This window comes from Salmo trutta, chromosome 1, assembly GCF_901001165.1.
Source record: "Salmo trutta chromosome 1, fSalTru1.1, whole genome shotgun sequence".
Taxonomy (NCBI): Eukaryota; Metazoa; Chordata; class Actinopteri; order Salmoniformes; family Salmonidae; genus Salmo; species Salmo trutta.
Window position 1 is genome coordinate 10,606,247 of NC_042957.1, and position 14,860 is coordinate 10,621,106.

At 41.9% G+C, this 14,860-nt stretch overlaps 1 protein-coding gene across 5 annotated transcripts in view; it reads right to left on the reverse strand.

The window, feature by feature from the left end:
- Positions 1-14,860, reverse strand: part of LOC115159225 (alpha-(1,6)-fucosyltransferase-like) — a 194,025-nt gene that overhangs the window by 17,819 nt on the left and 161,346 nt on the right. For 3 of the 5 annotated variants that reach the window (XM_029708764.1, XM_029709019.1, XM_029708856.1), the window contains exon 6: positions 5,891-6,137. In XM_029708764.1, coding sequence (XP_029564624.1) covers positions 5,891-6,137 — 247 coding nt within the window. The remainder of the gene's footprint in view (positions 1-5,890; positions 6,138-14,860) is intronic. The other 2 variants (XM_029708932.1, XM_029709108.1) reach the window with 1 other exon arrangement.

Genomic DNA, 14,860 nt, shown 5'->3' on the forward strand with positions numbered 1-14,860 from the left:
GGGGAACAGAGGGTTAAATAATGAACAAGTAATTGGGGAAGTGAAACCAGGTGTGTAAAACAAAGACAAAACAAATGGAAAATGAAAAGTGGATCGGCGATGGCTAGAAGGCCGGTGACGTCAATCGCCGTACGCCGCCCGAACAAGGAGAGGGATCGACTTCGGCAGAATTCGTGACAGTTTTCTATATTTTCAATATTTATAAATTAAATCGTTATTGAAATCAAAATACTCCACTGGATCTATACCATCCAATAGGTTACAGTGAACAAGTGCACACTGGGGGAAAAGGGTACAGAATTGAATTAAAGTCAGACAAATAGTTAGAGTGAAGGAAGGAGAAAGTCATGTCCATTCAAAACAACAATCCTCTTTCCGTTATCCTCTTTCTCTGTCCCTTTTTTCTGTTTCTCTGTTGAAGTTTTATAAAACTCTTTATTTCTCTCTGTTTCTCTTTCAAACTGTCTCCAAATCTTTTTTGTTTCTATCTCCACAATACTCTCTCTGTGTTTCTCTCTCTTCCTCCTCCCTCTTTCAATATTTCTGTCTGACATACTCATTCGTTATCTTGATCTTTCTTCTTCTCTCCCTCTGTCTCTCTCTCCCACTGTCTTTATCCCCACTCCCTGCTGAGTGACAGTTGCTCTTTGGCTGTCCTTCTTTAAATGCCAAGGTGAGCCCATCCACTTCCATGGTACAGGGGCTAGCACCAGCTGCTCCAAGAGGGTGGCCTCTAGATGGGCCCTGGGCACAGTGGGCAGAGAGGAAGGTTGAGTTGGGCTGATTAGGAAGGTCATCCTCTCTGTGCTCCTATAGCCTTTCCACCTGGGAGACTGGGTGTTAAGCCTCAGTACACAAAGAAGTGGCAAGGGCACATACACTCGCGTGTGCTCACGTGTAGACACACATGGAAGTGGAAGAACACACACACACACAATCTTTTTTTGGTCTAATATCATCTCCCAGAAGGGATATGTTTGGCAGACATCCAGTCTTAAACCAGAGATAATTGTTTTTACAGTTTCTAAAATAAACTGAGACTACCACCACTGGATTCTATGAAGTTGCAACTACAGTGACTCCATTCCAGTGAGACTAATACAACTACAGTGACTCCTTCCATTCCAGTGAGACTAATACAACTACAGTGACTCCATTCCAGTGAGACTAATACAACTACAGTGACTCCTTCCATTCCAGTGAGACTAATACAACTACAGTGACTCCTTCCATTCCAGTGAGACTAATACAACTACAGTGACTCCATTCCAGTGAGACTAATACAACTACAGTGACTCCTTCCATTCCAGTGAGACTAATACAACTACAGTGACTCCTTCCATTCCAGTGAGACTAATACAACTACAGTGACTCCTTCCATTCCAGTGAGACTAATACAACTACAGTGACTCCATTCCAGTGAGACTAATACAACTACAGTGACTCCTTCCATTCCAGTAAGACTAAAACAACTACAGTGACTCCTTCCATTCCAGTGAGACTAATACAACTACAGTGACTCCTTCCATTCCAGTGAGACTAATACAACTACAGTGACTCCATTCCAGTGAGACTAATACAACTACAGTGACTCCTTCCATTCCAGTGAGACTAATACAACTACAGTGACTCCTTCCATTCCAGTAAGACTAATACAACTACAGTGACTCCTTCCATTCCAGTAAGACTAAAACAACTACACTGACTCCTTCCATTCCAGTAAGACTAATACAACAACACACAGCTTTCATAACCCATTGTCAAAAGTAGTGGTGCGTGGGTAAAATCACTGGGAAGCAAAAAAAAGTGCCATATTACAACCTAAGTGTTGTGATAATTGTGTTGTTTGCTTCATATACCTTGACACCATGATATATAGGCCTAAAGGCAGAGACAATAAGAGGACACAGTGGCAGAATAAGTTCAACCACACCTTTGTTATATCACAAAACTGGAAAACAACATCTGTCCGGTGAAGTCCACAAAGCTTATTGCATGTAACATGCACCTACATGACCTACAGCATGTTCAAGCAAGTTAATGTTTCCCACATTTTCAGAGCACTAAACAACTACTGATTTAGAACCACAGAGAGTTACCACAAGTCGCAAAGAAAACAGGAGCTACCTCCACTATAAGCAACATTTCAACATCATCAAATCACCTACTGTATGCTTAGTCTAGTACACTGACAACTAAAAGATACCAAAAACAATTTAGTCCAATCAACGTAAGCTAAATATGATGCGGCTGTCCATGTTTCTGATTTCTCTCTCTCTCTGTGTGTGTGTGTGTGTGTGTGTGTGTGTGTGTGTGTGTGTGTGTGTGTGTGTGTGTGTGTGTGTGTGTGTGTGTGTGTGTGTGTGTGTGTGTGTGTGTTCGTGCAAGTAGAAAAAACGTGTTGACTCACCCTACTTGTAAAGAAACACCAATGCCATCCTCCTCTCTTACATGTTGACGAAACGGTCTATCACTCTGTCATACAGTACACACTTGTATTTGTTGTTGTCATAGGCTATCTAACTAAAATGCTTGCTTGCTAGCCTAACTTCCTTTCATGGGCAACATTAGCTAGTTAATATTAGCCTTCTACATCTAGCTACATATTGAACGTCCATCCTCTCAGGCCAGAGGCACAATGTATTAATTAATGGTTGGATTAGAATCACCGTTATAATCATTGTCCAGTATGAAGAATTAATTGAAACCACAAGTCCAAATCCCTATCTCCATCCATGGCTAATTTAGAAAAGGGCCAATTTTAGCTAGCTAGCTAGCCACTGGATGACAACAACACAACGCCAAGCAACAATTCAAGTTGTTTCTGTCAATGACGTATGTTCTCGATGCGATTCGATCGGAGTGATGCCAAAACCAAACTGGCTTCCCTTGACACTTTTTTTTGGTGAGCCAGGACCATTCACAGTTGAGCTCACTCAGTTTAGCTCAATGCTGATTGGCTTTTATTTTAAACTTTTTTTTATGAAGGGAGGTCAATTCTCACTAGCTTCCCTTGTATTCAATGGTACGGGCGACAACAATGTCATACTCTTGGGGACCAGACAGCATCAGATAGATGGCCTACACATACAGAGACAAAGGGGCGCTGTTTCGCTCGCTTGGATGATTCTTCGGTGAGATACATTCAGCCTCTTGTGAATTGAAGGAAAATTATGAAACACAGAGAGACTAAATTGATTATTGTATATGTTTATTTGTTTTTTGGGGGAAGACTGTCTTCCCTTGGCATCCATGAATACACGCCACTGACTGTCAAACAAATGATATAATTACTCATTAAAAAAATGCCCTTTAAAAACGAGTAAATGGAATAAAATAATAATAAAGAAAAATTGAAAAGGCAGGGCCTCAGGGCATGTGTACACCATGGAGCGTGAGCTCAATATAAATTGGCAAAAGCATTAAATATTTAACAGAAACATTTTTCCCAAGCTCTTTCTCTTTGCTTATAACATCATTGGCAGGTTTTGCAGGAGGGGGGGGGGGGGGGTTCGACGCCTACACATCTTGCTACAATTGCACAGTTAAGCACTCCTTCCCCCTCCCAGAGCTTCCTAACGAGGACACAAAGAGTCCAAATTTTAACTCAACCTCTGCAATCTGCAAATTGATGCTGCAACAACTTAACATGTTTACTTAAGTTCTAGCTAATTCACAGTTTGAGGCAGGAAGGGAGACAAGGTTTCACCCAGAATGCATCTTTCTATTAGTGCCTCAGCTCCTAATGGGTCCAGGTCAGACGAGCGGTGAACCAGTGAAATGAACTCACTACACAAAGAGCAAGCAGGGGCAATCGGTAGGAAGGCAAGGAGGTCATGCAAGATGGAAAAGAAGATGGGAACAGCAAGATAAATAGGAAAAGAAAGCCTAAGATAGTTGCACCCAGAGGCAGAGGGGTGTATGCGTGTGTGTATGTGAGTGCTGGGGAGGTGGGGGGACAAGGAAGCTGAAGAGTATTAAAGGAAAGAGAAAAAAATAGCTAACCTAGAATAAATGTATGAAACAGAATATTGCTTGCTACTCTAAATGTCTTGACAACCAGTCTGAACCCCTATCACTTCCCTGGTGCTGAGACCATGTCTATGGGTGGACCAGTCAGCAGTGGTCAATGTTTGGTTGGATGGAGCGTTCAGTGTGTGGGTGAAACTGTCAGGTTTTGCCATGCATATGACTAAAACAGCAACATTGTCTCACGTCAGATGGCTTCACCCCTCCGTGACTCTCGTTCCTCAACCGATCTGTCTTGTGAACGTGGAACTCGTATTCAAATTTGAATATTGAGTATCCGCCATTAAAAAAATGGAGACATAGTTCCTAATTTTTGATATCACTGCGCTAAATTATTACAAACTAGCTAGCTAAATTATTACAAATGTTGTGACAGTGATTTAATAGTTTTCAATAAAAAAAATATATTTGAAAGCTATCGCCTGCACAAATTCTGTTTACGGACGATGTTTGCCAGTGCAGTGACTCAATCAGCTGTGTAGCTAACTGTTGCAGCTAGCCAGCTTACTGACATAGCTAGCTAGCTAGCTAGTTATGTAGCTCTGATTTCACTAACATAAAAGCTTGCTTAGCCAGTTTAAATTACCCTGAAGTTCAGAGAAACTGACTGTGCAAGGCACTTAACCCTTATTTGCTCCAGGGGTGCCGTACTACTATGGCTGACCCTGTAAAACAACACATTTCACTGCAACTATCCGGTGTGTGTGACAATAAAACATGTAATTTTTCTTCAGAAATGAGTCCGTAGATCAGCATGTTTCTCTGCGATCGTATTGTTGGGTCAGCTGAGCGCAGCAGCTGATTCGGGAGGCTACTGCAATGACTCGTGGCATAACAACAGCTGCTTCATGAAAACTCATAGTAAGCATTAGCACTACTAGCTACAGTAGCTTGCTAGCTAGCTTTTGTTGGAAGATTCAACATGGTGTGTGCAGCGCTAAGTAGGTAGATGGTTTGTTAGCAGCATTGTTTCAGTCAAAGATGATTTCAGTGACTGGCTCAGCTGTTGGACAAATCCATGATAGCTTTTGTGCCCATAACTTAAGAAATACTGCTCATTGAAGCACAACAATCCTTAGCTAGGTGTAAAATGGGGCGACTTCCTCTCCAAAAAAAACATAAACATTATTGACATATTTATTGTTTTAGCTTAGATTAATCAGACAGTTTTGAGGCAGAAATCGGGTTCAGCAGATGATGTTACCTACTGTAGGTAATATGTTTTAATGTTGCAGCAGCCCATGTAGCCAGATTAATCAAATACATTTGATTTGATTACTTTGATCTATCCCATGACCCTTTGCAAGATACGAGACAGATCAGTTCAGGAAGAATCGATGTGCTATCTGACGTAAGACAATGGATGTAAGGATCACTGTGTAGGACAGGCCTGGGCAACTCCAGTCCTCGGGGGCCTGATTGGTGTCACACTTTTGCCCCAACCCCAGCTGACACACCTGACTCCAATAATCAACTAATCATGATTTTCAGTTAAAAATGCAATTAGTTTAAATCAAGTGTGTTTGCTAGGGATGGGGGGAAAGTGGACACCAATCAGGCCCCCCGAGGACTGGAATTGCCCAGGCCTGGTCTAGGAGGTATAGATAGTGGTCACCAAAGCCATGTATTTAGAGAGTTGGGCCAACTTTTAGAATTAGAATATTGTTCTAATTTAAAAAATTCAGTTACATAGCATTATTTAAATATTCCTGATGTAATATTAATGGGGCGCTAACATGGCTGCCATAGAATGTTTTAGTGTCATGTAAATGCATCGTAATGCAGAAACCTCAATAGCCCAACCATGGATATAGAACTGGGCCCAACTCTCTAAATACATAACTCACCAGACAGTGCTCACCGTGCCTACCTGACCAGTGCCCTGTAGACACCCCGGTACGGTCAGTACAGGAGTTGCTGACGGGGTGGAAGACGGTCTCCCAGCCGCCCGTGGCGTAGCGCCAGTTGTGGGACTCCAGGATGAGGGTGCGCTGTGTGCCATAGGCGATCATGAAGCAGTAGACCACGTGGTGCAGCTGGCAGCCGTAGCCACAGCCCTTGTTGATGTTACACACCAGCTTCCTGGCCTTACTGCAGTCTTGGGGGTTCTGGTTAGGCGGGAGGAAAGAGAGATACATAATACAACATTTGTAATGTCTTTATTCTTTTGGAACTTCTGTGAGTGTAATGTTTACTGTTCATTGTTATTGTTTATTTCACTTTTGTATATTATCTACTTCACTTGCTTTGGCAATGTTAACATATGTTTCCCATGCCAATAAAGCCCCTTGAATTGAATTTGAGAGAGAGAGAGAGCGTTGACAGTTTACTGTCCCACCTTTAAATCATGGCAGTTCACCATGCCACCTTACAATCAACGAGGTGACAGCACCTTTAAATCAAGATGAGACGCCATGCCACCTTTAAATCACAATATGACACAATGCCAACTTTAAAGGCCATGTTTCACTTTTTTTTTTAAACCAAACAATAATGAGTAGTGCATATATGTATGAATCTGTCTGAAATGCCACTTTTTTTTCAATCTGACGCTGTAAATTGGAGATATACTTCTGGCTGCACGCGCACCATAAAAATATGAAATATAATACTGTCCAAGCTTGATGTAGATTCAGTTGAATACTTTTGGAACATCTAGCCATTGACTGCACCAGATGGCTGTGTGCCAGTGGGTTTCTTTAGACTACAGCCATAACGTTTTGAACCTATAAGACTTATGGATCGGAGTAAGCAAGAAGGAGTCGGTAGAGGTTGCCTGAAGTAATGTCTAGTTGGTCAGAAAAGTATGGTAAGTTACAGAGTGAGTGTCTTTGATAACTGCTAGTTGGTTAGCTAGCTAGCTAGCTAAGTGTAAAACACAGCTAGCCAGCGTGTTACACTACACTTAGCTAGTTAGCTACATAATTAACTAACTGCAATTACCATAAACCATTATTATCTAGCTAGCTACAGTAGCTAAATATCTGTCAGATGTAAGCAGGATCGTGGCATGTCAGAAACAATGCATGTTGGCTAGTTAGCTCCCATTAGCTAGATCACGCTAGTTAGGTAGCGAGCTAATGCCTAGAGATGTAGGTGAAGCCTACTTTCTGAATTAAGCGATAGAGTCAATACTGAAATTAATAGGGTTGTCATTTAACTAGCTTGCTAGCTACCCAGGCTTATCACCTTATTTGAATCATTTTGGCTCTAAAATTTGCCCGGCCTCACAGGCTGCATCTAGCTAAGCTAGCAGCTAACTATAGTCAAATAAGGAGCATGTTGTTGTTGATGTCGAGATTGCAAGTTAGTGAAATGATACTGTACGTGATGCCATAATATAAATATTAGCTATAAATGCACATGGCACGTTTATTTTTTTATCACTCTGTTGGGTTTCCACTAGTTACTACATCCACAAAGTCAAAAAGCGAAATCGTAAAAATTCGTTATCAGTGTGGTTAGGATTAGGTTTTAAAATCCGATTTTAAGAAGATAAATTGTAGAAATAGGATGTATAACATTGTGGCTGTGGTAACTAGTGTTGACCAATCTGTTGTCATTTACAGGCATGAATCATGTATCCAGGTTGAGGCTTGCTATCAGCAGGAACATGGAGCACTGTATGTCATGATATTATTTTTTTCTTTAAATGCATTATACAATTTCAAGGTAACTCCCTGTTAGAGAGACTGCGATTAAAGTTTTGGGCAGGAAGCCCTTGGCCAGGGGTAGGTCAGGGTGAGGGCTCTCTTTAAAGCACACTCACTACCTCTATCCATCTCTTTCCAGGGGCTACAGAAACAGGCTGGTCCAAGGATCTCCAGAGCCTTCTAACCAACTACCTGCGATCTCTCCAGAGCACAGAGAAGTAAGCTCCACTCATAGTAGTATAGTTGATGCACTGTGTAAACCTCCTTCACTATGGCAGTCTGCTTGTGTGATGCTAGCATATTATCAAGGGCAAATGGTTGGATTGGATTGGATTTACTGTACTCACTCCAACTCATGCTCTCTCCCCCCTGTAAAAGTCTTTCAGACTTTTATCAAAACTAACATGTGTCCATCCCCCTTTCGTCTAGGTGAGTCTGCTGGGCTATGGAGCTCAACAGACCTGTCATCAACAGACCTGCTATCAACAAACCTGCCACCCTGTTGCCAGCTATCCTCAGACTTTCAACGGCCACATATTGAGTAAGAACAAATGCTATAGTTTTGTATAAACAACAATTTACAATTACAAAACAATAACTTTTTCATAGCATGTTTGATGTTGGTTTTTAAATTTGTATTAACGGATGTAAACATCCAGACAAATACACATATTATTTAAAAGATCTAAAATAAGTCATGTCCAGAGTGAATACATTTATTTTCATGTATATCATACAGGTGTCTCAGCTAAAATATATATCCCTGACAAGATTAAAGAATGGGACAAAGTGACAAGTCGGTATTTGCATCCGTAGCAGTTTATATGAATTTGAGTGGTTGCATACTATACATGTTGACAGAATGACTGTGAGACTGAAAGAGAGACTGTTGCTGTGCTCCTAGGTAAGGCCCTTGCTTCTGGAACCACTGAAGACACAAGTATTCAGTCAGAAAGCTTGAAGAAGATGTGTGCCACCATCCAAGCCCAGGTCACAGCATGCAGTGGCCTGCTAGGGAGATGACAAATGCATTATGTACCTTTCATCACCAAAGCCATGTTCACTGCACATGTTGCTGAACAATTCAACTCTTTTATTAGTGTCATTGACATGAAAATGCACAGACAAATGTTCAGTTAATAAACATTGACTGTAATACCTCTAGAGTCCTGTGATGAAAGACTGCTGTGAAAGGTATTGGGCAACAGCTTTCTTCCCTGGCCCGTATTCACAAAGCATATCATTCATTGTGATATAAAAGGCAAACTGATCCTAAAATCAGTTCTCCTACTCTGAGATGCTTTGTGTATACGAGCCCTGTTATGTCTGCATGCTGCTTTCTAATTCAACAATACCAAAAACATGAATAAGAATTATCCTAGTCAGTCAGTAATTAAGTTACTAATGAAACAGTAATGTAAATGTGCACGAGCCTATTCAACCTTCTTCAGTCACCAGTGCATTAATAAACAGTCAGGGGAACAAAGTAGTTTGACAACAAGTGTTCACAATAGTCAGCATTATAGCTAGCAAATATATAGTTGTTATTTTCTGGAAACCTATCTACAGTCCACTTAGCTAGCTAAGGTGGTGAACTCAGACTGGTGGTGAGAGTTAGGAAACGTTATCTACATTTCCCCCAGACGTTTCAATCTAGCTACCTAGCTAATGGCATTTTTTATCAACTTTCTCAATCAGAGGGATAGCTTAGCAAATATAGCTAGCTATTTGTTTTTCCCCTCGCATCTAAAGCTGCCTGATACAGTTTGCCAGTTGTTAGTAAAGTAGGATGAATAAGTCAGAAGCCAGCTAGCAATGCCATGTCCATCCCTTTCACCAACAAAAATCATGTCCACGTATAAAAGAGACAATTACAGATCATGTTAGTTTTATTCTAGGATTTCAGGCCGAGGAGTAATAAGTAATTGTTTGTCGAACCGGCGTCTTCACCAAATGTCGTCGTCAGTCAGCTCCAGAGTCTTCACCTGAACAAACTCTTAAATGTAAGTTTGAGCTGCGATGCGAATATTTCACTCATTAGGTTGTTAAAGCTGTATATGTTTGGCGGTTAACAAGGCTGAAAGGGCATCTGGCAAGCGCTAACATATCACAATGCTTGTCTGTTTAAAACCTAGAGGAGAGCCAACGTTCCTTAATGTTCAAAACGTACTAGCGTCAACGTTCAATAATAAGTGTTCAATAATAACGTGAACAACAATATGAACAAACAAGCCACTTTGAGGAATCGGTTTGTGTGCGTGTGTGTGTGCGTGCAAATGCGTATGTGTGTATGTGTGCGTGCCTGCATGCATGTGTGTGTTTGTGAAATTTTGCTCCTGTATTATCCGCATTAGCCCCATAGGTATAACAATTACAGTTGATATACATGCTAATAATCTGGTGTGTTGTCTCGAGCCTCGACAACAAAGACTTGAAAGGGAGCTTTACACAAGCGAGCCCCAGAGCGCCTCTTTCAGAGCATGGTGTTAAATGAGAACGACAAACAACCATAAGAGTACAAGCTCTGAACTACTTTGGGTCCTTTTAAAATGCTAGGTTAATGCAATACAGAAGTGCTAGCAGACAGAGTTTAATGGTAATTATAGGGCAGGTGGAATACAAAAAAGGCTCCCACTTACTACAATAGTTTAAGTAGTCCTTCAAAAGCCGTAGTAGACTGAAATACAGTAGATTGAAAATGTGTGTGTGTGTTTTTGTGTGTGTCAGTGAGTGAAGGAGAGATGGGGAGAGAGAGACAGGGGGAGGGAGAGAGAGAGAAGGGTGGGAGAGAGAGACAGGGGGCGGGGGAGGGAGAAAGAGAGAAGGGGGGGATCGAGAGAGACAGGGGGCGGGAGAGAGAGAGACAAGGGGCGGGAGAGAGAGAAGGGGGGGATAGAGAGAGACAGGGAGAGAGACAGAGGGGGAGAGAGACAGAGGGAGAGAGAAAGGGGAGGAGGGAGAGAGAGACTAATCTACTGCATGACCTATACTCAGCTGGTTCAGAACTGATGAGGCACTGTAAAAAAAAAAAAGCAGAAGGCTGACATTGGAGGGTGTACTGGGTGTGTGTGTGCGTGTGCGGCTCTGAAGTATGTGTGTGAGTAATGAATTAGGGATGGCGGCCGGTGGAGCTGTTTGATCCCTCAGCGATGGTGACAGCAGCTGTTAGCCATGGCGTCTCCATCAAGCCACACTCATTCTGGCTGTCTTCATCAAACACCAAGGCTCATTAATGCTGCAAGGCCCAGCAACGCACAACCCCACCTCAGACCCACTGCACCCAAACTGGGGAAGGTAGGATGGCTAAGGGGGGACTCCTGGGGGTCTGGCGGTGGAGGTATGAATATAATCAAATCCAATTTGTCACATGCTTCGTAAACAACCGGTGTAGACTAACAGTGAAATGCTTACTTACAGGCCCTTCCCAGCAATGCAGAGAGAAAGAAGGGTGACTTGGCAACAAGACAGATAATAAACTGGATTTGCCATGTGGTAGCAGAGAGAACAGTTGATGACTTGGGTGGTTGGAGTCTTTGACAATTTTTAGGGCTTTCCACTGACAGCGCCTGGTATGAAGGTCCTGGATGGCAGGGAGCTCGGCTCCAGTGATGTACTGGGCCGTACTCACTACCTTCTGTAGTGCCTACGAAGCAGCAAGAGGAACTGCCCCTCCTTACATTCAAGCTATGCTCAAACCCTAACATCCCAACCCGAGCTCTTCGTCCTGCCACCTCGGGTCTCTTTGCCCTTCCATCCCTACGGCAGGGCAGTTCCCACTCAGCCCAAGCTCTTCCCTGTCCTGGCACCCCAATGGTGGAAAGTAATTCTGGGAAAGTAATTCTGCTTTGAAAGTTGATCAACTTGTAAACTCACTTTTGAGAAAGCAAAACATTCAAAGGTGGTTGTCTAGTGAAGAGCTCTTCTTTGTGTAAACCCATTCAAAATCGTTCACACCCTCACCCAAAGCTTTATCCCCACCAATTTCGTTTCACTCTCAAAGCGCACACTTGATGCTCTAGCCGATGATTTGCTTTCCTCTGGATAACATGAAAACAGCCTAACTAGCTCTGCTGGCAACAATTTCAGTATGCTTTTTTGCAGACGTTCACTGACATCAGAAATATTCAACGGGTGTTGTACATACGTCACGTAACGTTAGCTAACGAGCAAGCCAACGTTAGCTAGTTAAACAATAAACGATGCCAACAATGGCACAGTGCTGGGAGCTAACCAACCATGTTCAATGTTAGCTAGCTAACATTAGGCTCTAACTAGAACAGCACACGGCTCTGAGAAACTAATAAAAACATCAGCTAGGGAGACAGCCAGCTAACACTACACTTTAGCTTAAGACATATAGCTTGCTAGCTAGGTAAACAATGTACCTAGCTAGTTAAACAAAATGTAAGTTCACACACTTCACATAACGTTAGCTAACGAGCAACCAGCTAACGTTAGCTAGTTAAACAACAATGCCACAGTGATGCCACAGTAACCAACCATGTTCAATGTTAGTTAGCTAACATTAGGTTCTAACTAGAACAGCATACGGCTCTGGGAAAGAAAGAATAACATACATGAAGCGCACATCCCGGCATTTGCTGTATGATTGATGAGAAAGTCCATATTGCAAATGTACGGTCCCTTACTAGACGTCTGCGAATGTTTGTAAAATTGGCGGACGGCGGCGGGCCGTGCACCGGGGCCAGATCTTCCGGGAAGTCATCGAACGAAGTCTCTCGGACGTTCGGTTTCCGTTTAATAAAATGTTCAAATTTTGGTCATTTTTCACCCGTCCTGGAAAATACCAGCAGAGGGCGAATGGATCATATTGCAAATGTACAAAACATCACCAATCCCGACGTGGCCTTTTCTCCTAAACGGAAAAGACTTAGAATACCAAACTTGGCGAGCATAGGTTTGGCATTATGGGCAGTTGGCCCCGAACAAGACGGAGTCGAGGCCTCAACGCTTTTTGAGTTAAGGCCATTTTTCTGGGATTAAAGGTCAAAAATGAAAATAGAGCGCTAATTTGACCGCTTCACGTCAAAGTACAATAGCCTACGGTGTCAGGAAAAAAAGAACCAGACATTTATCTATCGTCATTTAAGAGAAATCGTACAATGTACAATTGGTGATGTTCAAAAAAGTTACAGATCCAGTTGCAGGGTGTTCAGATGAATCCATTAAGGCGGGTTTCGGAGCTCGGTGAGATTTCTGTGATTTTCTGAAATAACACAAACTCATTCAACCGTCTGTAAAGACGTCAGTTCTTAACGTAAAGACTTAAAACTCAATATTCTATAAGAGCCTAACCCAAGGAGGGTTAGCTTCCTGTGTCAACCAGAAGTGCCTTAACCTGTTAGGGTATAGGGGGCAGTATTTTCACGGCTGGATAAAAAAATGTACCCGATTTAATCTGGTTACTAATCCTACCCAGTAACTACAATATGCATATATATTATATATGGATAGAAAACACCCTAAAGTTTCTAAAACTGTTTGAATGGTGTCTGTGAGTATAACAGAACTCATTTGGCAGGCAAAACCCTGAGACAGATTCTGACAGGAAGTGGATACCTGATGTGTTGAATTGACTTTAAGCCTATGCCATTGAAAAACAAAGGGGCTGAGGAATGTTTTGGCACTTCCTATTGCTTCCACTAGATGTCACCAGCCTTTACAAAGTGTTTTGAGTCTTATACTGTGAGATCTGACCGAACAAGAGCCATGGAACGGTGATGGCCCATTAGACACCTGGCGCGCAAGTTCATGTTGGGTACTCTCGTTCCAATACGGTTTAAAAGAGAACGCAATCGTCCGCCTTGAATTTTATTCATGTTCTGGTTAAAAAAGGCACTAATGATTTATGCGATACAACGTTTGACATGTTTGAACGAACGTAAATATATTTTTTCCGTTCGTGAAGTGAAGTGAAGTCCGGCTGGCTTAGATCATGTGCTAACAACACGGAGCTTTTTGGACATAAATGATGAGCTTTTTTGAACAAAACTACATTCGTTATGGACCTGGGATACCTGGAAGTGACATCTGATGAAGACAATCAAAAGGTAATGGATTATTTACATAGTATTTTCGATTTTAGATCTCTCCAACATGGCGGTTAGTCTGTATCGCAAAGCGTATTTTTCTGGGCGCAGTGCTCAGATTATTGCAAAGTGTGATTTCCCAGTAAGGTTATTTTTAAATCTGGCAAGTCGATTGCGTTCAAGAGATGTAAATCTATAATTCTTTGAATGACAATATAATATTTTACCAATGTTTTCTAATATTAATTAATTATTTTGTTGTCATGACTTGACTGCAGATTATTGGAGGGAAACGATTTCCTGAACATCAACGCCATAGTAAAACGCTGTTTTTGGATATAAATATGAACTTGATAGAACTAAAAATGCATGCATTGTCTAACATAATGTCCTAGGAGTGTCATCTGATGGAGATTGTAAAAGGTTAGTGCATAATTTTAGCTGATTGTATGGTTTTGGTGACGCCTGTCTTTGAATCGACAATACATTACACACAGCTATTGTCAATGTACTCTCCTAACATAACCTAACTTTATGCTTTCGCCGTAAAACCTTTTTGAAATTGGACAACGTGGTTAGATTAAGGAGATGTTTATCTTTCAAAGGGTGTAAGTTAGTTGTATGTTTGAGAAATTTGAATTTTGACATTTATTTGGTTTCAAATTTGCCGCTCTTGAAATGCACCTGCTGTTGATAGGGTGCGCCACGGGTGGCACGCTAACGTCCCACATAGCCCCAAGAAGTTAAAATGGTGTCAAAGGGTCTGTTTAGAAGGGTTAAAGAGGTCAGATCTTTCCACAACTTCATATGTGTGACTAGGCAACCCTCATGAACTGTAAACCAGTCATTCATCCCATCAGATGTCAAAGAAAAGCTCTCACACACACACACACACACACACACACACACACACACACACACACACACACACACACACACACACACACACACACACACACACACACACACACACACACACACACAGCAAGGATGGAGTGACACAGTGCGGTGCTTAACCTGTCTGGGCTAGGGGGCAGTATTGAGAATTTTGGAAAAAATATGTTCCCATTTTTAACTGCCTCCTACACCAACTCAGAAGCTAGAATATGCATATTATTGTTCAGGTTT